Below are 26715 nucleotides of genomic sequence, written 5' to 3'. Positions count from 1 at the left end.
TTGAAATGAAGGCTAACTAGCTGCATGGCTTACGAAAGATGTTCAGCTCATGGCACCAAATGTCAATATCTGTCCACACAACATTAGCGGATTTGTCTCAAAGGTGAGTCATTGCTATCCCTGCCAACTGCACAGTTTGTAATACTAATCCATCATCTAACAGTTCAGCATTTGGGTGGGTGCAGCTCCATAGCAGAAGTGGCAAAATAATATAGCCAATGGTGCCAACTATACCTGAGATCTGAATTTCCTGCTCTGAAATTATCATCTTAAGGATAACCCCATTTATCCACACACCAGAAGAACTCCTCCCATTCGGCAACTGCCTGTAGTTCATACTTACCAACCTTCTAAAGTTGGCTTCCGGGAGCCTGCCGGGGGAGGTGGGCGTGATGGGGGCGGGGCTCCAAAACTCGCATCATTTTGGACCCGCTCCCGTGACGTAATGTTTGCGTCATTTTACAGCAGGGGACGGGGCCAAAAGCCGCGATTCCCGGTGAATCACGGCATTTTGGACCTAATTCTGCCCACTTCACTTGGAAGTGGGCAGAATGCGGGAGGTTACCACACTCTTCCGGGAGTCCGTGAGACACACGCGAAATGCGGGAGTCTCCCGGACATTCTGGGAGAATTGGCAATTATGCTGTAGTTATAAATCAATATCAATGCACAAGGAGCAATTAGAGGTTTTTTGAGCCCCTGGAATTTTATTAAATAATGTGACATGCAGCATGTTCAAAGAATAATGAATCCATCAAGGGGAAATATGAACATTTCATTTAGGATTGATATGAACTATATTTGATTGAAAAAAAGCTCTACTTGACAACTTGTTATCACAATACAGCAGAATATTGCCAGCTGATCAAAAACTATCTACTCCCTAAATACCTAATGCATACAATCACAGTAGACATATTTATGTTTAGTAACATCTCAGCAATAACCCTGATGTGATTATGTCAAACTTAAGGAATAGAATCAAGTATTAGAAATAAAACCAGAAGACAATTGTAATTATTTTATTCAGGCTTTCTGACTTGCACACTACTTTACTTTTTTTTGTTTTTTTTTGTTGTTAACTATAGAAGCTCTCACAATATAATTCATTTTAAAGCAAAGCAATAAAGACATACATTTTAATTTACACCCAAGTTAACACTGAATAAACTTTGAACAATGTTGCAAATATGTTCCTACATAGCCATATCCCAACACAGGGTCCTCAGTGCAGAACAGGGCACATGAGAAGCGAATAGCAAGTTCAGACACAACCAGTAGATCCACCGCCACTATTAATGTTAGATAGATACACTGTTCTCAATCATTTTTGGATCCAAGTAGGAATAATGCAAATGCAAAGGCATACAATTATTATTACGGTCATTAATGAACTTGGAAATTTCTGTCAACTTGTTCTGGAAATCCTTTATGAATTTCTGCGGAACCTCCTCTGTAAAACGCACATTAGGGTAATCCCCTAAACGTCTCTGGAGAGCAATGAGAAATCTAGTTAATAGAAGTTATTTTAGTTTAAAATTTAGCCGTCATTTCATTATGTATTGGCTGGATCCATTCATCAATACATTACAGAGCAGAGCTGCATGTACATGAATGGACAACTCTATACACCATGGTCTGTGCAGTAATTCTGTTACATATTCCCCAGAATAGAAATACAAAAGATCTGCTTATTGCTTTTATGTCCGTACAGGGTCCTAGTACTCACCCGGTCTCTTGGCTCCTTACTAAGCAGCCACACTGTGGTCATTCCAGTAGTGGTAGTGTTTACTTCTGGCAATGCATCCAGGATACTCTGGGGTGTGCTGACCCCTTTAGCTGTGGGAGGGGGGGTTTTCATGGATGTGGGACCATTGGGCATCCAGGAATAGAAGTCAAACTGCAATAGAAGCATTGATCATCTGAAACATGTTTATATGCATGAATAATGTACCCAGAATGCGTAATTCTCTTGTCAATATTTTCTTCATTATACACAGGATATTTACATATTGGCATAATACATTACAAAGGAAGATCTATTTCTAGTGTGTAAATGTAATATATTATCTGTGAAACTAAATATATTTTCCACACTAGTCAGTAAATATTGTCACATGACACGCACATGTGGTTTCTTTGCAGAATATCAAATATAGGCTTACAACATGCATGTATCAGTTGTCAGTTAAATGTCTAATGTGTCAACCAGGCATATAGCAAATGTAAAAGGGTTGAGACAAATTTGACATGAGGTTGTGCAGCACATACTGCAGTTAATATTGTGTTAACAGTTTTCAATGATTCCTGTAGGTGATCTTATTCATAACGCTTGACGTGTAGCCTCAAATCCTCCAAATTAAGGATAGGGCAGGAAAAACTAACATTGCATAGCATAGTAAGTATATAACTTTGTATGTCACTCACCTGACCACTGTTGACAGCTGCATGCTGAGCTGAACAAGTGAAGATAACCATGGTCAAGAACTTGATCAGAGAAGACTTGGTCTCCAAAGATGATGGCATTCCTATCAGAGGGAATGGTCTATTAACAGACTAGAGCTCACCAACACTCTGCAGGATGATCTAAATTGTGATTTGATGCAACAAGGTATCTTGGAACATTCTAATGTGTGTAACATAATCACCATATATAGGGAATTTCTAGATCAGGATGTCATCTTAGTGTTGCTAGAGTCAAGCTATATAGTTCCTGTTATTCAACTTGTTTCCAAGTATTTTAGAAGGCCAGGAAAGCTTTACCATTAACAGATCACTCTGGACCAGATTCATTAAGAGACGCATACTGAGCTCAATGTGCGTGTTTTAAAACGCATGTAAATTGGGTATACGTATGCCTGAATACAACAAGGAGTGTATCTGAAGATAGTGTGGCAATGGATACGGGTGTAGGTCTGCTCTGTTCTACTAGACGAGACACTGCGGGATACGTCCAATACAAATGCGCAATATAAACTCACAAAAGAATGCACAGAAAAAAAGCAAAAAATACTATTCAATTAATGTCACCTGTTCATAATATAGGCATAAATGATAAACTATTTAAATAAGCATTTAATTATTTTTTTCCATGAAATACATTTACTAGGATCTTCTTAATGTCTACTGTACATAAGATACATTTTTACAGTTGCTGCTGTTTGTAAACACATTCCTTGGCATACACACATGTAGTCATCACTAGTAATCGGGAGACCTGTAGCTGGAGCAAGAGATACGGCTGTAAAACAAGTATCTGAGAAAAGCCAAGAGGCTGTAGTAAGTGCCCTTTTCCCTCAAATGAATTGAACGTAGCTACATTCTGTAGCATATTGTCCAGTTCTGGGCATGCACAGAGTAATTGTGTTTGATAACCACAAAACCGCGGTTCACATGCCTCAGTGAGTAAGACACCTATAGCTAAAGCTAGCCATACACAAGCTGATCCCTGCTACTTGGTCTGAATGCCAGGAACAATGTCCAAAGTTACTGGATATATAGGTAATGGCAAAACTGTGACCTTGTAGTACAGACAAGAGATGATCATACACAAGCTGATAGTCATGTTCTGGTTATGATTTTGGGTTTGGATCTGGATTAACTTGGTGTTTTGATTTTGGTTTTGGCAAAAACGCCCTCGTGTGTTTTGGTTTTGGTTTTGGATCTGTATTTGTTAGAACAATTCCTAAAATATGGTAAAATCACGTAATTTTGCTCTTTTTTTGTTCCTACATTATTATTAACCTCAATAACACTAATTTCAAATCATTTGCAGTCAATTTTGACAACCTCACAGGTCAAAATATTATTTTCATACTCTTTCAAACAAAGAATGCAACGACCTGGCTGGATGCTAAGTGACAGAGCAATGACTCAAACACACAGCAGTTCCTAGCACATTTAGGAAACATTGCCCCACAGCAGTGTCAGTAAAGAAAAGTGGTGCAATTAGCAATGAAGCTCTCCTCTTGTGTGTTACCTATATAACTGTTAGACAGTCGCGGCGGCCGTGGGCACCGCCGCGGCACTCATTACCTTCTTCCGACGTCCCGGCCGTCGCCATGACGACCGGGGCGTCACTTCCGGATCCTGGCCGACCGTTGCCTTGCTGCGTCCCGGCAACGGAGGAAGCCGGGCGCGCATGCACAGAAGGTAGTATGTTGTATTAAACTTCCTGTGGCTTGATTTAACAAGCCTGTGGGCTGATTAATGCCTGATACATTAATCAGGCAGGGGGCTGTGTGTGATTCAGAGCTAGGCTCTGATTGGTGGCCACTAGTATTTAAGGCAGTGAGGTCTGCAGCCTCACTGCCGGTTATAGTTCTTTATCCAGTCTGCTAGCCTGCTCCCTGCTTGTTCCTGTCTATTGGACCCTGTTACTGCTTACCCGTGTATGACCTTTGGCTTGAATACTTACCTCCCTGTCTGCTTGTGACCTCTGACCTCAGCTTGTTCCTTGATACTGTTGTCTGCTGCCGGCCTCTGCTTGGACTCCACTCCGCTGGCCTGGGTTCTCCCTAGCCGGTGCACACTTCACGACCCTCTGCCAGTCTGCAGCCCAGTCTGTCCCCACCTTCAGGGGCTCCAGTGAATACCTGACTGGTAGAGCAGACTCCGGGTTGTGTTGTGCCGGCTAGCGGGGTTCCTAACAATAACACAGTACAATGTGACTGCAGATTTACACCAAGCCTGCCAGCCCCAGTATTTGTATTTCAGCAATGACAATTAGCAATGCAGCAATGGAGCTCTCCTCTTTGTGTGTTACCATTATAACACTGTACATTATGGGACTGCATATTTAGAAGCAATGGAGCAATGGAGCTCTCCTGAATGTCACTGTAGACTTTGAAGAACACTGCTACCCCCTCCTCTTTCTATTCTACCTATGTTGCTGCCCAACTGCTCTACAGACTGTGCTACCCCTTCTGTGTCCCTCTGTGAAATGGCGCTAGATTGCCGTGGAGGGCAGGACTTATAGAATCCAAAACCCGCGAGGTCCAAGATCCAACAACATAACAATGAAGTTTTGCCTCGTTTTCAATTCCGAAAAAGCACGAAACTACCGAGCCGGCTCGGTATTCGGATCTGCTAAGTTCGGGTATGTTCGGTTCTCGGGGAACCGAGCCTGAGCATCTCTACTTCAAACCAGTTTTAATAGTATCTGTGAAAAAACATATTGAGTTATATATTCTCTGTATTACTGGGTGCTCCTTCAGTAGTATAAATATATTAAATATCACCTTTTAAATTTATATTTTATGGGTATATAATAAGTTAAATTTGAATTTAGAATTTGTTGGTAATTTATTCTGTTGACTAGAACCATAATGTAAATGTTGACACTGCACCACATGATATTAGTATCCCAGGAGTTCCCCATACAAATAGTTGTTCTTCTTCCCTTTACCATACTAGACAAATTATTATTATCATCATTATCCTTATCACACCACAAAGGGTCCGCAGCGCCATACATAGTATATAAGAGAAAACAGAATACAGCATACAGGGAAGTACAAAAAACAGAGCAAAGTACAATTAAATTGACGACCCGGCTGAGGACAGGTAGACTGGGCAGAGAGGAATGAGTGAATAAAGAATGCTTGGGAACCAGAAAGGGGAAGGAAAAAAGGTACAAAGTGAACAAAAGCAGGATGGGTGTAACTAACAGGACCAGAGCCAGCAATGGAGTGGAGGAAGGAGGAGGAATCAGAGGCTGGAACCCAGAGGTTGAGGAATGAAGCTGGGATGTGGGAAGCAACAGGAAGGTGGCAGGAAGAGCACAGAAGTTATAGAGGGCCCTGCTCATGGGAGCTTACAATCTAGAGAAAGGGACAGACTAACAGGAAACACCAGGGGTTGATTTGAGGTAAGGGGACTAGAAATCTGAATGGAGAGTAGAAAGGGGGACTAGAGCAGTGAGGGACTAAAAATCTTAAGAGAGAGCAGAATAAGGGCTGGTGAAATGAGGAGGGCAGGAAGAAAGAGTGTGACATGTAAAAGGGTAAGTGATGAAGGATAAAGAAAGAGGGTTGAGTAGGGGAGGGGAGAGGTTGGATGGAGAAATGGTAGGCGATCCTGATCAGGTGGGTTTTGAAGGATCATTTGAAGGTTTGCAGAATAGGCAATAGCCTGATTGAACAAGTGAGGCTGTTCCATAGAAGGGGGCAGTACAGGAGAAGTCTTGAGTGCAGGAGTGAGACGAGGTCACCAGATGGGAGGTGAAGCAGTGGTCGTTGGCTGACCATAGAGAGCGGGAGGGAGTATGAATGGAGATGTGGTCGGAGAGGTAAGGAGCTGTGGAATTAGAGATTGCCTTGAAGAGGGAAAGGTGCTTGAAGAGGATTCTATAGCAGAGGGGGAGCCAGTGGAGTGCTTGACAGAGAAGTGTAGATGTAGCTTATCAAGATTTTAGTAAGGCATTTGACACTGTCCCACATCGCAGATTGTTAAATAAACTTGAAAGCTTGGGATTGGATTCAAAGATGGTGGAATGGATAAGATCTTAGTTGCAGGATAGAAAACAGAGAGTTATAGTAAATTGAGTACATTCACAGGAGAGAAAGGTTACTAGTGGAGTACCCCAAGGATCTGTACTTGGACCAGTGCTTTTTAATATATTTATAGGAGACATTGCAAATGGTATTGAAGGGAAAGTATGCCTTTTTGCAGATGACACAAAGATATGCAACAGGGTACACACACACCAGGAGGGGTAAAACAAGTGATTGATGATCTAGGTAGACTAGAGGAATGGTCAAGAGAGTGGCAATTACAGTTTGATGCCAAAAAATGCAAAACCATGCACTTGGGTCTCAAAAACCAAAAGGCTAAATATAGTATTAATGGTACTATAATGAGAAATACTGAGGAGGAAAGGGATCTAGGAGTCACTATTTCAGGAGACTTAAAGGCAGGGAAACAATGCAAAAAAGCAATGAGGGAGGCAAGTTAGATGCTTGGTTGCATAGGGAGAGGAATCAGTAACAGAAATAAAGAAGTAATGCCACTGTATAGGTCATAGGTAAGGCCTTATCTAGAATACTGTGTTTAATTCTGGATCTGCGGATAGATGTGCTGGGAACTTCAGAGAACAGGTAGCAATAATCTGCAGAGAGTTACCACAGGATACTGGAGTAGACACAGTGGCTGAGATGATCTGTGGATATATGTGCTGGGGGCTTCAGAGAACAGGAACATCAACACAGGTAAATGCAACAGATGATCTGGCAAAGGTTGCTTGGGACAGGCAGGCTTATATAGGTCAGAGGCAGGTGTTTAAGCTTCCAGCAATAACGAGGCAGGTAAGAGCAGTCTAAGTACCACAGTGGCCTCTTTGGTGGACAGTGGTACTACAGGCAGGATACAAATATATACAAAGGTCCAACATAGTTCCTGGCAGACAGAAGTTGCAGGATGCAGATCGTGACAGTACCCCCCCTTTAAGGGCGTATTACAGATGCCCAAATTACCAGGAATGGTCAAAAATGTCTGAGTCATAGTCCAGAATTGGGCATGTAGAATAGAAGTCTTCGTGCAAGGACAGAAAGGGTATAGAAACCAAGCCACAAGAGAGTTGAGACCCAGAAGAACCTTTCTTCTTCTTTGCTTTCTTTTTCTTAGTCATTTTAGGGACACAGGGTTGTTAAAATTGAATAGAACATAAAGGTAAATCCAAGGCTTGGGCAACTGGAGACAGATTGCACAGAAGACATGCAGGGAGTGCGACCGACAGGTGCCGGAGCAAATTCCTTGATCACTGCTTCGAAAAAAGCTGCAAATCAGAAAGAATGGGATCTCTGGTCTCAATAAAGGGGCTTGCCCATTCCAGAGCTTTTCCTGTAAAGTTGGATAACAGGTAAAACACTTGCTTTCAATGGGTATATCGGAGGTCAGGTACTGATGGAAAATAAGACATACAAAATTTTATAAGAGCATTAAATTTCTGAATATCCCTATTGAAAATATGTGGTCGTAAGTCTGGAACAGAAAATGAATTTGGTTTACCACGAGACTTGGTCAGCTCGGGTTGAACATACGTGTCTGGGGACTCAGCAGGACACCCTTGACAGAAGACAGCCCGGACGACTTGACAGGACCCTCTCTGGTGAGGACTTGAGGGACAGGACCCTCTCTGGAGAGGACTAGAGGGCCAGGACTCTCTCTGGAGCAGGCTGTAAGGGCAACGCCTCCTCTGGAGCAGGATGTAAGGGCAGCGCCCCCTCTGGAACGGACTGCAAGGGCAGCGCCCCCTCTGGAAGGGACTGCAAGGACAGCTCCCTCTTGGAAGCAGACAATGTCTGGAATGGAGACAGAAGCTGAAGACTTGGGATCAGACACAGTTGCAGGGCACTCAGGACCGGGCACAGTGGCAGGAGACTCATAGCTAGAGGCAGTGGATGGCACCTCAGAGCTGGAGGCAGTGGATGGCACCTCAGAGCTGGAGGCAGTGGATGGCACCTCGGACCTGGAACAGGCTGAAGTGTAGAAACGGGAGGCGCTGTGTAAACAGATCCGTAATGAGGAGGAGAGTAAACTGTAGACAGTTCTGTAGAAGGTTGTGGTCTACGGAGTGGACAGTCTTGTAGAAAATGTACATCACTGGCACAGTAAAGACATAGTTTATTGGTTCTTCTGCGCCATCATTCCTCCTACAAATATATACAGAGGTCCAACATAGTTCCTGGCAGACAGGAGTTGCAGGATGCAGATTGTGCATGGCCTACAGCACAAAACTTACTCGGAAAGACTAAATCAACTTAATATGTATAGTTTGGAGCAGAGCAGGTAAAAGGGGGACATGATAGAAACTTTCAAATATAGCAAGCAAGGTACAGGAGGGAAACAATCTTCAAAGGAAGAGAAGTACTAGAACACAAAGACATGCACTGAAACTGGAGGGAAGTAGGTTCAGAGGAAATTTGAGGAAAAACTACTTCACAGAAAGGGTAGTGGATAAGTGGAATAAGCTCCCATCAGAGGTGAGGCTAATAGAACATTTTAAACATGCTTGGGATAGACATAAGAATATCCTTATAAAGAATAAGGGATCAAATAGGGTGTAAGGTTACCATAGGTTAATAAAACAATGAGCAGACTAGATGGGCCAAGCGGTTCTTATCTGCCATCATATTCTATGTTTCTAAGGAGGCATGGTATGTGGAAAGGAGACAAGGGGAGAGAAATGGAGTGGGGAGGAAAGAAAGAGTAAAGAGGAGACTAAGTGAGAGAGACAGGGATGAAGGGTATGGGAGTGCTAGGTGAGGGAGCTTCAGGCCGCATGGACAAAGTAGAGAAAAGGAACGGTGCAGGGGGAAGAAGAGGGAGGCAGCGAGTGAGACAGTGGACTAAAATCAGCTACAACTGGTGGGATTCTGAGCAGACCAACAGAAAAAAGAGGTATACGATTAGAGTATCTAATAGAGTAGAGAGATTATGATGCAGCATACAGTAAATTATCGTGCAACAGTGGATATGATACCAGAAGCAGCATACAATGACAATGGGTATAAAACCAGGTACAGCTTATAGAAGCTTCTTGTACAACGATGGGTACTATACCAGCGATGCAAATAGTCCATGAGAAAATGGCTGGAGGATGACCAAAACCCCAAAGTTGGAGGTGAGAGGTTAGTCCATGAGGCGAGATGAAGTTCATGAGGAGTAGGTCTATAATGAGCAAGCAAGTCCATGAGGGGTAGGTCTATAAGAGTGAGGCCAAGGATGGCTGGAGTTCAAGAGGTCCAGGAGAAAGGAGCAATGGGAAAGGGGTAATCCAAGGGCATCAGGTGAGGACAAAGTCTTGATAGGATGAGGAAGGCTCAGGAGACAGGACGAAAGAGAGGGCCGAAAGATGGAGTGGAGGAACTAGTGTCAGATGAAGCCAGGAGGATTGAGGTTGCAAAGCGATGGCAGCAGGAGGAGGCCAGAGAAGGATGGCATCAGGCAAAGAAAAAAGCCTGGAGAAAGGAAGGGGCCGAAGATTGGCGTCAGGAGTGGTCTGCTATGCAGTATAGGAAGTGCCTACTATGCTGAACTGGGGCAGCAGGGAACGCTGTACGCCTTGTGAGCAACAGGACTGAAGCAGTTGATACACCAAGCGAAGACAAGTTGGCGTCTGGAGCTTGCAGCCACGGCCTCGAGCAGAGGAAGTGGGCCGGGTTGAGGACCAGAGACTGGCACCTGGAGGATGGGCAGACAGGCTGGTGTCCTCAGATTGGGAAGATGCTTTGCACCGGAGGAGAGGCGGAGTGCCAGAGGACAGGTGGGACAGTGCAACACCGGAGAACAGGCGCAAGGCAATGTAGGTGTTAGGAACCCCTCCAGCCAGCACAACACAACCCGGAATCTACTCTGCCAATCAGGTGTTCACTGGAGCCCCTGGTGGTGGGGACAGACTGGGCTGCAGACTAACAGAGGGTCATGAAGTGTGTATCGGCTGGGGAGAACCCAGGCAAGCGGAGTGAGGTCCACGCAGAGGTCAAGGGCTGGCAGCAGGTAGCAATTCCAGTTAACAAGCTGGGGTCAGGGGTCACAAGCAGACAGAAGAAACGTTAAACAGGCCAGAGGTCAGGGTCACAGGATACACAAGCGAAGTCCAAATCCAAGCCAAGGGTCATACACGGGAAATCAGAAGAAGTTCAATAGACAGGAACAGGAACAAAGCAGGTCAGCAGACTGGAGAGCAGAAGCTATAACCGGCAATGAGGCAGCAGGCCTCATTGCCTTAAATACTGTCAGTAGCCAATCAGAGCCTGGCTCTGACAATACACAGCCCCCTTAAATAATTACACTAATGTATTAATCAGCCCACAGGCTGGTAGCGCTGGTGTGCGCACGCGCCCGACATAGGTTCATTGCCGGGACGCGGCGCTAGATAGATAGCGACGGCCGGGACGCAGGTGAGTGAGTCGCAGTGGCTGGGCAACAGGTGGGACAGTGCAAACACCGGAGAACAGGCAGAGGGGTCGAGGGACCCCGACATCTAGGTTTTCTTGGGAATCTTCTGAAGAACTCCTTCAACTGTTTGGGGGCATGGAGTTGTCTCCGCGGAACCCAAGACCGCTCTTCTAACCCGCGGTTCCTCCACTGCACCAGGAAGATCACCTGCCCTTGCACTTTTTTAGAATCCAGGATCCTTTGAACCACGTATCTTAGTGGTTTGCTTGAATTTCCCCTAGGCACACTTGACGACTGAGTTTGGCTAGGATATAGTACCGGTTTCAACAACGAACAATGAAATGTGTTGGGGATTCTCAAGGAGCCCGGAATTTTTAGCCTAAATGCAACAGAATTAACCTGCTTGATGATGGAAAACGGCCCGATGAACTTAGGGCCCAACTTCTTGAAAGGCTGTCTAAGCCTGATATTTTTTGTAGACAACCAAACTTTCTTGCCCACTTTGAGGGAGCAGATGGTACGATGGCAGTCCGAATTTTTTTTTGCCACAAATGAGGCTTGTCTCAATGATGACTGGATCTTTCTTCAGATAGCTCTGAGATCCCTGGCAGTGGAGTGTACCTCCTGGATACCAACGGACTTGAGTGACTATAAAGAGTTAGACCTGGGGTGAAAACCATAATTGCAAATAAACTGAGAGGTTTTGGTAGATGAGTGACAGGAATTATTATAGGCGAATTACGCCCAGGGTAACAAGGAGAAACAGTAGTCATGGAACTCTGATGTGTAGCAACGTAAAAACTTCTCCAAGGACTGGTTAACCCTTTCGGTTTGACCATTTTTACTGAGAGTGATATGCGGATGACAAACTGACCTTGATTCCGAGAAGGGTACAGAAGGATTTCCAGAATTGTGCTATGAACTGAGACCCCCGATCAGAGACGATGTCAGTAGGAAATCCATGGAGCCAGAAAGTGTTTTGAAAAAATAAGACGGCCAAATCTCGACCAGTAGGAAGTCTGGTTAACGGAATGAAATGTGACATTTTACTAAACCGGTCTACCACGACCCAAATGGTATTGTGTCCTGTAGAGAATGGCAGATCCACTATAAAGTCCATGGACAAGTGTGTCCATGGTTTTGCAGGAATGGCCAAAGGAACCAACTGACCTACCGGACGAGTCCTGGGAATTTTGTTTCTGGCAGAAACCTCACAAGACAGGACGTGATCCTTGATGTCAGCAGACAAAGATGGCCACCATACAGTACGGGAAAGAATTTCCAAGGTTTTGAAGACTCCAGGATGCCCAGCAGTCTGATTATTGTGTGCTTCAGCAAGGACTGCCTTCCTTAGATGAACTGGGACAAACAAGCATCCTACTGGAGTATTATCAGGAGCCAATTTCTGAAACCTTTGTAGGGTACAGCTTAGGTCTTGGGTTAACCCAGCATGGATCATAGACATGGGAACAATAGGCTCTGGACTAGTAACTGGAGCATGATGTGCCAGGAAACTTCTGGACAGGACGTCTGCTCGGACATTTTTAGAACCAGGACGGTAGGTGATTATAAAGTTAAACCGAGTGAAGAACAGTGACCAACGGGCCTGTCTGGGGTTCAGTCGTTTGGCTGACTGTATATACTGCAGATTCTTATGATCCGTGATAACGGAGATCTGGTGTGCAGCGCCTACCAACCAATGTCGCCATTCATCAAAGGCCCGTTTAATTGCCAACAGCTCTCGGTTTCCCACATCATAGTTGGTTTCCGCTGAAGAGAACTGACGGGAAAAATAGGCACATGGATGTAAGCGGTGAGTATGGGGATCTTTTTGTGACAAGATGGCCCCAGCACCGACGTCAGAGGCATTTACTTCAAGAATAAATCGTACCTTAGGATCCGGGTGTCTAAGGACCTGAGCAGACACAAAAGCTTTCTTCAGGGTTTCAAATGCAGTTATTGCCCGTGGTGACCAATCAGCTGGATCACTTCCGTTGCGAGTCAAGATGACGATAGGAGCCACGATATTAGCAAAGCCGCCAATAAATCTCCTGTAATAATTGGCGAATCCCAGGAATCTCTGGACCGCCTTGAGGTTATTCGGTTGTACCCAATCCAGGATTGCTTGGACCTTGGTTGGGTCCATGGAGAAACCTTCTGAGGAGATTATATAACCTAGGAAGGATACCTTTTGGACCTCGAACTCGCATTTCTCGAGTTTAGCGTAGAGATTCTGTTCCCGCAATTTCTGTAAGACTTGTCTGACATGAACCTGGTGTACTGACAACGATTCTGAATATATGAGGATGTCCTCCAAGTAAACAACAACGAAGTATCCCAGAAACTCACGTAACACCTCATTAATCAAATCCTGGAATACTGCAGGGGCATTACTAAGGCCAAACGGCATGACCAGATATTTGTAGTGGCCCGAGAGCGTGTTGAATGCCGTCTTCCACTCATCACCTGCTTTAATACATAAGAGGTTATAGGCACCACGAAGATTAATTTTTGTGAAGATAGTTGCCCCTCTTAGTTGGTCAAAAAGTACGGAGATGAGAGGAAGGGGATAGGTGTTCTTAACCGTAATGAGATTCAGCCCTCGGTAGTCGATACAGGGTCTGAGTCCACCGTCATTCTTGGATACAAAGAAGCACCCTGCTCCTACTGGGGACTTGGATGGCCTGATGAAGCCTTTCTCCAGGTTTTCGTCAATGTATTCCTGCATAGATTTGGTCTCTGGACCGGAGAGAGAGTACAAGCGTCCCTTGGGTAATTTAGAAACCGGAATGAGCTCGATGGCACAGTCGAATTCCCGGTGTGGTAGTAGAGTGTCAGCAGCCTTTTTGGAGAAAACATCCCAGAACCCATAATACTGTTAAGGAAGCTGCTCCGGAATAGGCTGAATCACACGCAAAGGTAGTGTCAAGCAAGACTGTGTACAATAAGAGCTCCACTGGACAATTTCTCCTTTTACCCAATCCATGACAGGGTTATGGCGGGATAGCCAGGGGTGGCCCAGAATCAAAGGAACTGACAGACATTCGATAAGGAAGAAGACTATGGATTCCGAGTGGAGAGCTCCAATGTTCAATTGTAGTAGCAGGGTCTCCCAGGTAATGTTGCCGCCTGGCAATGGACTACCATCTAAGCCACATACCGTAATGGCAGATTTGAGTTTAATCCGCAGAATTCCAGCAGAGCGGGCAAACTCGATGTCAAGGAAGTTGCCTGCAGCTCCACTGTCAATGAAGGCCGACAGGTTCACCAAACCGGCACTAGACGTGAGTTGTGCAGGAATTAACACAGCATTTTTTGAGGAAACAATTTGCAGACCTAGGTGAACCTTCCCCTTGTTCCCTAGGCATGCTCTTTTCCTGGCTTATTAGGGCAGGAACGGGAGAAGTGGCCCTTAGTGCCACAATAAAGACATAGGCCTTGTGATCGCCTCCTGTCTCTTTCCTCAGGGGATAGACGATATGCTCCTAGTTGCATAGGCTCCTCGTCATCCATGACAACAGGAATCAAGGCATATGGAAGAGAAGATGCCTCCTTCTCAGACTTACGTTCCTTAATTCTTCTGTCAATTTTAATGGCGAGGTGCATCAGGTCCTCCAATGAGGTAGGAGTCGGGTATTGCACCAAAGAGTCTTTAATCTGTTCCGACAAGCCTAGACGGAACTGACTACATAAGGCGGGGTCATTCCATCCACTATCAGGTGACCATCTACAAAATTCAGCGCAGTATTCCTCTGCCGACCGTCGGCCTTGTTTCAAGGCCCGTAGATTAGCTTCAGCGGAGGCCATACGGTCTGGGTCATCATATAGTAGACCTAATGCCTCGAAGAAAGCATCTACTGACTGCATGGCAGGGCTGGTCTGCGGAAAAGAAAAAGGCCCAGGACTGTGAGTCAACCTGTAGAAGGGAAATGATAATCCCGACTCTTTGCTGCTCCAAACTGGAGAAGCGGGGTCTCAACCGAAAATAGAGCTTGCAGCTCTCCCTGAAATTCCGGAACAGGGATCTATTTCCGGAGAACCGGTCTGGTAAATTCATTATGGGTTCACAGGTGGAATCTGGAGTGGATTGCAAGGTTTTTGCAAGTTCCTCCTGAACGGACAAACGCTCAGCCAATCCCTGGATCATCTGGTACAAGGACTCAACATGGCCTGCTAAGGCTTGCGCCGGAGACGGTGTGGATCCGCTTCCATCCATCACAACCTCGTCTCAGTGTGTAGGCCGGTTATAATGTTAGGAACCCCTCCAGCCAGCACAACACAACCCGGAATCTACTCTGCCAATCAGGTGTTCACTGGAGCCCCTGGTGGTGGGGACAGACTGGGCTGCAGACTGACAGAGGGTCGTGAAGTGTGTACCGGCTGGGGAGAACCCAGGCAAGCAGAGTGAGGTCCACGCAGAGGTCAAGGGCCGGCAGCAGGTAGCAATTCCAGTTAACAAGCCGGGGTCAGGGGTCACAAGCAGACAGAAGAAACGGTAAACAAGCCAGAGGTCAGGGTCACAGGATACACAAGCAAAGTCCAAATCCAAGCCAAGGGTCATACACGGGAAAATCAGAAGAAGTTCAATAGACAGGAACAGGAACAGGAACAAAGCAGGTCAGCAGACTGGAGAGCAGAAGCTATAACCGGCAATGAGGCAGCTACTGTCAGTAGCCAATCAGAGCCTGGCTCTGACAATACACAGCCCCCTTGAATAATTACACTAATGTATTAATCAGCCCACAGGCTGGTAGCGCTGGTGTGCGCACGCGCCCGACATAGGTTCATTGCCAGGACGCGGCGCTAGATAGAAAACCTCCGACCGTTGCCTTGGCCGGAAGTGACATCCCGGTCGTCATAGCGACGGCCGGGACGCAGGTGAGTGAGTCGCAGCGGCTGGGCACTGCCACGGCTCATAACAGTAGGCAGCCAGAGTCAGCGATTCAAGGAACAGACTGGGTCAGTGCCGTGGTCATCAGTAGACTCATTTGGTGTTGTTGCAGAACACCCAGTGGGAAGTTCCTATGTATAGGTGGTAAGAGGTGTGGAGAGAGCAGAACTGCAGGCTACTCCAAATTTGTACCCTGGCAGAGAGCCCATGCGGCGCGTCGTACAGCTAAGAAGCAGGAAGTAAGCATTTGTAAATTGAGTGAGAGGCTAGCATAAGAGCTTTGGGAAAGGACATGAGGTTGGAAGGATATCAGTCGGGCTGACCAGTGTGCTTTGCACGTCAGTTTAACAAAATATAGAAGAAAGTTCTTAATTCTTACCTGAAGACTTATATGACAAGAAACCTTCTTTAAAGATCTCTGCTACCCAAGCCTGAAGTTCAGGGTCTGCACTGACCACTGCATCACTCTCATAGTAGTAATGAATTATGTTGGACACAAAGCTGTGTGGACAAATCAAGAAATATTGAGGTAGAAATAATTGATTTTCAAGTATGTAGAGTATACATGGGCAATAAAGGGGTCTGGGATTATAGATGTCGGGAACACCCATTATAAGACATGTTGAGAAATTGCCATGTGTTGGTTGCTTTATAGCACATTTATGCTGTATAAAAACTTATATATAAATCATTTTGAGGATATTTAATGAAGTCATCTCCCTCTGGTTGGGTACTCGGAACAGGCCAATGTTCTGCAGATCTACTTGCATCTCTTATACCTCTCCACAGCCAGCCAGATCTTCATCCCATCATCCCTGTACAGGTAATTGGGAATGGACTCCATTCCTCTTGTCTGGATGTCATCAGGGAGACAGAGGCTGCTGTAAGTGACCCCATCCATTGCTCTTTTCAGCAGTATTGCAATACCCCCATTTCCAGTGGCCACAGCCTGGAGAAAAGTGGACTAAGTGTTAAATATTTTCTCTGCAACAACGCATTTTGTAATTTCCTGACAATCTTTGATACACTGCTGTACTGTAAATGCTGATATTATAGGACCAAGTCAAAATAAAGCACTAAACAGATTAAAGCTGGCAATGGAATGGAGTCTGTGTGTACCTTTGTAAAGGAAGGGTCTCACCTGGTCAAAGAGGCCATCAGGCCCAATGAGCTGAATTCTGGCAAGGACGTTGATTTCCAGGGTGAAGCGAATATGTGGAGTAATTAGCTGGGGGGAAAGAAAGAAATACTGCTTTTAGACACATCTATTCTAGACCTTAATAAGATACATTTTAAATGCGGAAAATATAAAACCATTAAAATCTGCTTTAATTACTAATTTGTGCTTTAGAATCAGCAGCTCAAAAATGATAAGAAATAGAGAAAGTGAAAACAAGTCAGAAATAGTCCTGCATTAGTGTTCTTTACAGCTCTGACATTGGAATGGCTGATGTCAAAATATTTAATCAAGTCTTAGACAAGTGGTTATGGTAGTTTGAGAAAGATGTGATCATTGCAACATTTCATTTTGTCCCATCAGAAAGCACAATGACTAAGCTATCACTTAAAATTAGAACAATGTCATCTGATGCTTTGTATGCCATAAAATGGTCTTCTTCTACAACATTACAACCAAATCAAACTGAAGCCTACAATATTAAAATATAAATACAGATCCTATGCTGTCAGGCAGCGGATGATATTTGTATTCTGCTCTTCCAGATTAAACATTTTAATTCTCCATATGAACCACCACAATAACATGGAAAATGTAAAGATCTGGGAAAGAAAATTAGCATTTTTTTAGGAATACTACATGACTACATATGTCTTGATGGTAAATAAATAATTAGCATTCACATATGTTCCCAACATTAAGTCACAGTGAAGGTCTTCATGTGGTTGGTCCTGTAGCTCATTTATTGAAACACTGCAGTGAGATAAACTCTCTCCAGGATAATGGTTTAAACAGGTTTCACCTTGTGCACTGGATGGCCCATTGGAAGTTGCCTGGTAGTTGCAATGTTAAAGACCTCAGCAAAGAGATGAGTGCGGAGAAGGTGAGTGTCCACTTCATGCACTTGGAATTCAGAATTGCGCACCCAGATCTTGGCCAGTAACCAGTCAGATTCAGAGTCATTGGGAAGGAAAATTGGAGTGTTCTCTCCTGGGGTTTGAGTTAACTGTAATAGAAACAGATCTGTCACTCTACATCACCATTTAGAACCACACATTTATCCTTTACCATGTGGTTTAGAAGCAACCAGTGCATCTTCACTGTGTGTACAGCTATGCTAAAAACTGAATAAGCCCTTTTGCGTTTAAACATAAGGCAGCTGAATGTATTAAACTGCTAGGAGATCTTAGTTGTGAAAAATAACATTTATCCAAATAATGCTGAATATATGATGTTTCTCTGCACATTTCTAAATGAGCCCATTACTATTTGGTCTACAGGAGGAGGGAAACAATGAATGAATATATGCTCAAGTAAACATTGTTCTAATTTGAGAGCAGGGTCTTCTGATTTGGGGTTCAAGACAGATCCAGAACGTGTATAATCTGTAGGTCAGGCTACCAACTGTGGTCTGAATCTGTTGTTTTTTTTGTAATCTGATTATCAGCTATGTAATGCATTCTGTTGTAAACCACCTCTTTTGGGGACCTATAAATTGGCCCCACTCAATGAGGCAACCCACTGTATCTATGCTAAACTTAACCTCAATTTGGTATGTACCTGCTGAACAGAAATCAAATTTTAGCCCCTCAATACATTTCATTTTCTCATGTTCAAGGACATACAGTAGTTTACCACATTGTTTTTACAGTTATCAACATAATGACAAACTAAGCCTTTAGTATGCTTTAAAGGAGACATATGACGTGCAGAACTCATTTGGAACAACTAGTGCCCTAAAGTTTGTGTCCATACCACTAATCATGTTCCGATTACTGGATTAGTGATCCACCGGACTGGGGAAAGCTGGAACCATGAAAGGTCATGTTATCTATTGGCATGTATATAGATTATTATATTGGACACTAGATTAGATATTTCAAAAAGAACATAATTCTGACAAAATGTTGAATGAAATAGTCTTTACCATTTACAATAAATAAATATTAGAAAACTGAAACTTGCCTGAATGGCTATTGGGACAAGTTGATCTTGAGGATTTTTCCACAGTAGACACATAGGGGCAGCTATGTATTGTTGCTTTTTATTTATGGACTTGTTGGCTGGGATCCCTTGAAGAATCTTGTAATCTGCCAGAAAAATGTTGCCATTCTGCAAGACATACAAGTGAGCCAGTTTACCGAAAGATATCTGGGTCAGTTTGCATTAACTATGCACTAAAGGAATAAATGGGAGAGACAGGTTTCATATTCATTTGCTTGCCATACAACACCCCACCTCTAGTTCGTTGTGAAGTTTGAACTTCCCCAGAGATGCAGCTATCATATCATCACCAACTGGAAAGTTTTCAGGGATTTTGAAGCATTTTTTGATTAGCGTAGGGTTAATTCCATTCAGATACTGGCTACCAAAGAACTGATCCTCTTTCCATATCTCAGACACCACATCTAGGGAGAAAAGACATGGAGCCTGATTCGGTAAGGAAAGTAAAGCAAAAAAAATGAGTAACTTTGAACCTTGGCAAAACTATGCTGCAATGCAAGAGGTGCAAATTAGTTTGATATTTTGCACATAAGGAAAATACTGGCTGTTTTTTCGAGTAGCACACAAATACATGATAGCTTTGTTTTTACACTGACATTTAAAGTTGACTAGTACACCTTACCCAAATTATAAATCTGTCCCCACAATTTAAATTTACCTCCCCTCCATTGCAACATGCTTTTGCCAAGGTGCAAAGTTACTACTTTTTTTGCCTTCGTTTCCTTAATGAATCAGGCCCATAATGTCCAGAAACATTATACAATTATGTGAGTGGTGGGCTACCTGGATTTTTGCTGTTAACAATACAGATTATTTCACAAGATTGCAAACAATATGGGGATAAGAGTCTAATGTTATAAGATGAGAAACTTTCAATGATGATGACTCAAAAGTAAGCGAACAAACCTTCATTAACAAGTCAGTTGTTCCTAGTCTTAGTAGTGTATGGTTACCAATCCAATGTCAAAGTAAATATGTATTTTGCCAACATTACATGTCCTACAGATTAATTTTATTTTAGTCATTACAGGAAAGTAGTTTGGAGTTTAAGACCTTTGTATGCTGACATATAAGGAAATCTGTTTTCATGCAGAAATAGATGCCAGTTATCAGAGCAGGTTGATGGCATAAACTCAAAGCGTAACATAAAAAAGCTCATTTTGCATGAGATGTTTATTTGGTAATATTCTGCTGTATAGAAGGTGTCCTGTAAAGAGACAATATAAACATACCTGAATTATATGACCTTTGGAGGCAAGACACCGCTTTAATATCTGCTAGATCAGACCATGAATCCTGATTGCGTGTGAATCCTTTCAACTTCATTTCAAGTCCTCTGTGAGAGTAAGTAGGATAAAGGTGTCAAACAACCATATGCACAGTACTGACAACTGCCTGGACTAAGTCTATTACTCCAACATCTAATAGCTAAGTTGAAATGGAAGTAACCAAGTCAATGCTCAGGATGGGGTAGTAAGTTCAAATAAGAAGATAGAGATGACTGCTGTCATTTTATTTTGTGGGGGTCAAGAAGTCAATTCAGTTCAAGTCTTCCTTTCCTGAATGCAAAGATAAAACATTAGGATACCTCGGCCGGCCAAGAAGGACTTCTTCATATTCAGGTTCATCATCATTTATTTGTAAAGCACCACAAAACTCTGCAGCACCAGACTGCCAGAATTACAAATCCTATAAAATACAATTGCACATAAATCTAGAGGGAGTGGGCAATGCTGACAGAATTGGAGCTAGAGTGGACAAAAGCAGCAGTATCAGTTGGGGATATGATAGCCTGTAATGTAGAGGGGAGTTTTGCGAGAGCATTTGAAAGATTGAAAGTTGTGTGTGTGGGGGGGAGGGGGTAGGGATTTCTATAAGTGAGGAGCAGCACGAGAGAAATCTTGGAGGTGACAGTGAGAGATGGTTGCCAGAGAGGAGGGGAGGTATAGATCAGAGGCAGATCAAAGAGGCCGAGTGGTAGTATATCTCATGATTAGATCACAGGTATATGAGGGGAGGAGTTGGTGAAGTCTGAGGATGAATGTGAGTAGCTTGAATTGAATCCTGAAGGAAAGAAGGAAGTGGGAAGCCAGTGTAGGATTTAGCAGAGTGTTGAAGTAGATGTGGCGTGACAAGAGAGGAATACCAGTCTCACCTCAGCATTTATGATGGACTGTAGAGGGGAAAGACAGATAAAAGGGGGTTGCAGTAGTCAAGGCGGGAGATAATGAGATATTGGATAAGGATTTGGCATCATCCTGAGTGAGAAAGAGGCATGTTCTGGGAATGAGTAGAAGGCAGGAGTTGAACAGGAGATAACAGTGTGGCAAAGGCAGTGAAGGGTGTCAGGGAGAAGAAAGAAGAAAACTCAAGGAAGATGAGTAGTGAGAAATGACAATTTGCCACTCTAGTGAGAACAGTCTTGGTGGCGTGTAGAAGAAGGAAGCTTGATTGCAAAGGGTTTGAGAAGAGAGTGAGCAGAGAGGAAGTGTATCATCTGGTTATACTCAAGACACTTACGTAGTTTGGAAGCAAAGAGTAGGAGAGAAATGGGGTGGTAGCTAGAGAGAATTAGAATCAAGAGATGGATTCTTAAGGATAAGAGAGATGAGCACATGTTTAAAAATGGAAGGCAAAACACCAGTGGAGATGAATATGTAGAAGAAGTGAGCTAGATGCTGGTAAGTATTTTGGGCACTGTGTGGAGGAGTTGGAAGGGAACAGGATCGAGAGGGAAGAGGAATGTGAAGACATTGTCTTCAATAGTAGGAAAGAAATAACTGAGGGTGAGTAGGTGAGTGGAGGAGAAGTTGGGTATAGGGTGAGAGATTTGGTGAGAGAAGATTTCTTAACGAAAGGTGTCGATCATCTTTAGTAGGTGGCAAAGACATGAGCAGTGAGGGAAGAAGTAGAGGGTGGTGGTGAGGGTGGACAGAGTAGGTCAACTTGGTGGATAGCAGGTATCTAAAGTAAGTTTTCTTGGTGAGTAAGAAGAAAAGAAACATTTATAGTGGAGCAAGTCTACATTGGAGTGAGATCTTCTTTATTCACTCTTGTATGGAAGCACTTTTGCAGGTGGCTGGTCTGTTTGGCGTGTCAGAGTTGGGGTTTGGATTGGTTGCTTTGAATGTTGCGTTGCGGAATGATACTGCAGCATTAAGGCAGAACAGTAGAAATAGAAGTGAGAAATGGTTCAAGTGAGGCTTAGAAAAGGATCAGGTCAAGGCCTGATTTAGGTATTGCTGTTTGAGCATGGATTTGGGTGACGGTAAGGGTGGAGAAGGCAAGATGAGGTAGAAGGATATGAGGGTGCGGTCAAAGAGCGGGAAGGCAAAGTTTGAGAAACGACAGGAGAGACAACCAAGTCCATTGAGTGCACATCATGATCATCATCATCAACATTTATTTATATAGCGCCAGCAAATTCTGTAGCGCTTAACAAACATTAATAAAACAATACTGGGTAATACATACAGACAGAGAGGTAAGAGGGCCCTGCTTACCATCTATGGGACAATGGGTGTTTGAAACACAAGGGCATATGTAACATCATATTGCATATTGGACCAGCTAGAATTCAAAAGTAAAAAGTATTGAGAGGGCTTTGTGATCAGTCACACAGCAATGTTGGTCATAGGGTTGTTTTCTTGTGTTAGCTGTGTAGAGGGTGGTAATAGGGTAACCTAGGGAGATTAAGATGCTGGTTGAGAAATATCATAAGCTTTTCTGAAGAGGTGGGTTTTCAGAGAACGCTCGAAGGTTTGAAGCCTACAGGAAAATCTTACTGTGCAAGGGAGGGAATTCCACAAAGTGGGTGCAGCCAGAAAAAAGTCCTGTAACCGGGAATGGAAGAAAGTGATGAGAGTGAAAGGGAGGCGTAGATGGGAGATATTTTAAGGAGTGAGGAGATGTATGTTGGTGCAATTTTGTAGAGGGCCTTGTATGTTAATAGAAGAATTTTATATTGAATTCATTGAAAAACAGGCAAACAATGTAGAGACTGACCGAGAGTGGCTCAGCAGAGGAAGAATGGTTTGCAAGGAAAATCAATCTAGCCGCTGCGTGCAAAATAAATTGTAGGGGTGCAAGTCTGACTTTGGGAAGACCAGTAAGGAGGGAATTGCAATAGTCGATGCGGGAAATGATGAGTGCATGAATTAAGGTTTTTGCAGTGTCTTCTGCGAGATATGTGCGTATTCTGGAAATGTTCTTTAGATGTATGTAACATGCTTTAGATATAGAGTCGATGTGGGGAATAAACGATAGTTGTGAATCAAGGATTACACCTAGCCAGCGAGCTTGCGGGGTAGGATTTATGGTCATGTTATCAACAGAAATAGATGTCAGGCAGGAAGCTTATGTTTTTGGGTGAGAATATTATTAGTTCAGTTTTTGAAATATTGAGTTTCAGTTGGCGAGAAGACATCCAAGATGAAATGGCAAAAAGACAGTCAGTAACGTGAGACAACACAGATCGTGAGAGATCAGGAGAGGATAGATAGATTTGTGTATCATCCGCATAGAGATGATATTGAAATCCAAAGGAGCTTATTAGTTTTCCAAGAGAAGTGGTGTAGATAGAGAATAGCAGAGGTCCTAGAACTGAGCCTTGTGGCACTCAAACTAATAAAGAAAGCGGAGCAGAGGTGGATCCAGAAAAATTAACACTGAAAGAGCAATTACATAGGTAGGATGAGAACCAGGATAGGACAGCATTTGTATAAAGAGAGAGTGGTCAACAGTGCCAAATGCAGTGGAGAGATCTAGGAGAATTAGAAGAGAGTAATGGTGGATGGGAGATTAGGTCCACTTCCTAGAAATCACAGGAGGAAATGAACGTGAGTGGTTTAGAGGTGACAGCAGGGTCAGGCTGGCCCGCCGGGGGACCGGTCTATCCCCCGGTAGGCTCTGACCCTGATCGCTCCCCTCTTCGTTGGTGGGGGAGCGAGTAACTGAAGACAAAAAAAACCTTGCATGTCTGCGGCGCCGGCTCCGTGCGCACTGAATGCCGGGCGTGACGTCATCACGCCTGACATTCAGTGAGGAGCGCCGCAGACAGAAGACAGAAGACAGAAGAGAAGAAAGAATCAGATAGAAAAGGTAAGTGAGAGAATGGAAGAAAGAAGAGAGCATGAAGGGGGAGCATGAAGAGGGAGCATGATGGCAGAGCATGAAGGGGGAGGATGAATGGGAGCATGAAGGCAGAGTATGATGGCAGAGTGGAGGGAGAGCATGATGGCAGAGAGGAGGGAGAGCATGATGGCAGAGTGGAGGGAGAGCATGAAGGCAGAGTGAAGGGGGAGCATGATGGCAGAGCATGAAGGCAGAATGAAGGGGGAGCATGAAGGCAGAGCATGAAGGCAGAGTGGAGGGGGAGCATGATGGCAGAGTGAAGGGGGAGCATGATGGCAGAGCATGAAGAGGGAGCATGAAGGGGGAGCATGAAGGGGGAGCATGATGGCGGAGCATGAAGGGGGAGCATGAAGGGGGAGCATGAAGGGGGAGCATGAAGGCAGAGTGAAGGGGGAGCATGATGGCAGAGTGAAGGGGGAGCATGATGGCAGAGTGGAGGGGGAGCATGAAGGCAGAGTGGAGGGAGAGCATGAAGGCAGAGTGAAGGGGGAGCATGATGGCAGAGCATGAAGGCAGAATGAAGGGGGAGCATGAAGGCAGAGCATGAAGGCAGAGTGGAGGGGGAGCATGATGGCAGAGTGAAGGGGGAGCATGATGGCAGAGCATGAAGAGGGAGCATGAAGGGGGAGCATGAAGGGGGAGCATGAAGGCAGAGTATGATGGCAGAGTGGAGGGGAAGCATGATGGCAGAGTATGAAGGCAGAATGAAGGGGGAGCATGAAGGCAGAGCATGAAGGCAGAGTGGAGGGGGAGCATGATAGCAGAGTGAAGGGGGAGCATGATGGCAGAGCATGAAGGGGGAGCATGAAGGGGGATCATGAAGGCAGAGTATGATGGCAGAGTGGAGGGGGAGCATGAAGGCAGAGCATGAAGGCAGAGTGGAGGGGGAGCATGATGGCAGAGCATGAAGGGGGAGCATGATGGCAGAGCATGAAGGCAGAGTGGAGGGGGAGCATGAAGGCAGAGTGAAGGGGGAGCATGATGGCAGAGCATGAAGGCAGAGTGAAGGGGGAGCATGATGGCAGAGTATGAAGGCAGAATGAAGGGGGAGCATGAAGGCAGAGCATGAAGGCAGAGTGGAGGGGGAGCATGATGGCAGAGTGGAGGGGGAGCATGATGGCAGAGTGAAGGGGGAGCATGATGGCAGAGCATGAAGGGGGAGCATGAAGGGGGAGCATGAAGGCAGAGTATGATGCAGAGTGGAGGGGGAGCATGAAGGCAGAGCATGAAGGCAGAGTGGAGGGGGAGCATGATGGCAGAGCATGAAGGGGGAGCATGATGGCAGAGCATGAGGGCAAAGTGGAGGGGGAGCATGAAGGCAGAGTGAAGGGGGAGCATGATGGCAGAGTGGAGGGGGAGCATGATGGCAGAGTGGAGGGGGAGCATGATGGCAGAGTGGAGGATGATGGCAGAGTGAAGGGGGAGCATGGTGGCAGAGTGAAGGGGGAGCATGAAGGCAGAGTGAAGGGGTAGCATGATGGCAGAGTGAAGGGGGAGCATGATGGCAGAGTGAAGGGGGAGCATGGTGGCAGAGTGAAGGGGGAGCATGAAGGCAGAGTGGAGGGGGAGCATGATGGCAGAGTGGAGGATGATGGCAGAGTGAAGGGGGAGCATGGTGGCAGAGTGAAGGGGGAGCATGAAGGCAGAGTGAAGGGGTAGCATGATGGCAGAGTGAAGGGGGAGCATGATGGCAGAGTGAAGGGGGAGCATGATGGCAGAGTGAAGGGGGAGCATGATGGCAGAGTGAAGGTGGAGCATGATGGCAGAGTGGAGGGGGAGCATGAAGGCAGAGTGGAGGGGGAGCATGAAGGCAGAGTGGAGGGGGAGCATGAAGGGGGAGCATGATGGCAGAGTGAAGGGGGAGCATGATGGCAGAGTGAAGGGGGAGCATGATGGCAGAGTGAAGGGGGAGCATGATGGCAGAGTGAAGGGGGAGCATGAAGGCAGAGTGAAGGGGGAGCATGAAGGCAGAGTGAAGGGGGAGCATGAAGGCAGAGTGAAGGGGGAGCATGATGGCAGATTGGAGGGGGAGCATGATGGCAGAGTGGAGGGGGAGCATGAAGGCAGAGTGAAGGCGGAGCATGAAGGCAGAGTGGAGGGGGAGCATGAAGGCAGAGTGGAGGGGGAGCATGAAGGCAGAGTGGAGGGGAAGCATGAAGGCAGAGTGAAGGGGGAGCATGAAGGCAGAGTGGAGGGGGAGCATGAAGGCAGAGTGGAGGGGGAGCATGAAGGCAGAGTGGAGGGGGAGCATGAAGGCAGAGTGAAGGGGGAGCATGAACGCAGAGTGAAGGGGGAGCATGAAGGCAGAGTGAAGGGGAAGCATGAAGGCAGAGTGAAGGGGGAGCATGAAGGCAGAGTGAAGGGGGAGCATGAAGGCAGAGTGAAGGGGGAGCATGAAGGCAGAGTGAAGCGGGAGCATGAAGGCAGAGTGAAGGGGGAGCATGAAGGCAGAGTGAAGGGGGAGCATGAAGGCAGAGTGAAGGGGGAGCATGATGGCAGAGTGAAGGGGGAGTGGAGGGGGAGTGGAGGGGGAGCATGAAGGCAGAGTGGAGGGGGAGCATGAAGGCAGAGTGGAGGGGGAGCATGAAGGCAGAGTGAAGGGGGAGCATGA

The 26715-nt window shown here is 45.3% G+C and overlaps 1 protein-coding gene across 1 annotated transcript in view; it reads right to left on the bottom strand.

The window, feature by feature from the left end:
* Positions 1-1007: 1007 nt before the first annotated feature.
* Positions 1008-26715, bottom strand: part of LOC142140862 (hydroperoxide isomerase ALOXE3-like) — a 61020-nt gene continuing 35312 nt past the window's right edge. Inside the window, exons 6-15 of the mRNA XM_075198823.1 lie at positions 20204-20307; positions 19206-19375; positions 18933-19079; positions 17770-17973; positions 16932-17018; positions 16570-16739; positions 16170-16291; positions 2428-2528; positions 1730-1900; positions 1008-1490 (exon numbers count right to left, since the gene is read on the bottom strand). Of these exons, the coding sequence (XP_075054924.1) occupies positions 1302-1490; positions 1730-1900; positions 2428-2528; positions 16170-16291; positions 16570-16739; positions 16932-17018; positions 17770-17973; positions 18933-19079; positions 19206-19375; positions 20204-20307 (1465 nt within the window). The 3' untranslated portion in view covers positions 1008-1301. The remainder of the gene's footprint in view (positions 1491-1729; positions 1901-2427; positions 2529-16169; positions 16292-16569; positions 16740-16931; positions 17019-17769; positions 17974-18932; positions 19080-19205; positions 19376-20203; positions 20308-26715) is intronic.

This window comes from Mixophyes fleayi, chromosome 2 (genome assembly GCF_038048845.1).
Source record: "Mixophyes fleayi isolate aMixFle1 chromosome 2, aMixFle1.hap1, whole genome shotgun sequence".
NCBI lineage: Eukaryota > Metazoa > Chordata > Amphibia > Anura > Limnodynastidae > Mixophyes > Mixophyes fleayi.
This window is presented reverse-complemented; position numbering and strand designations above follow the sequence as displayed.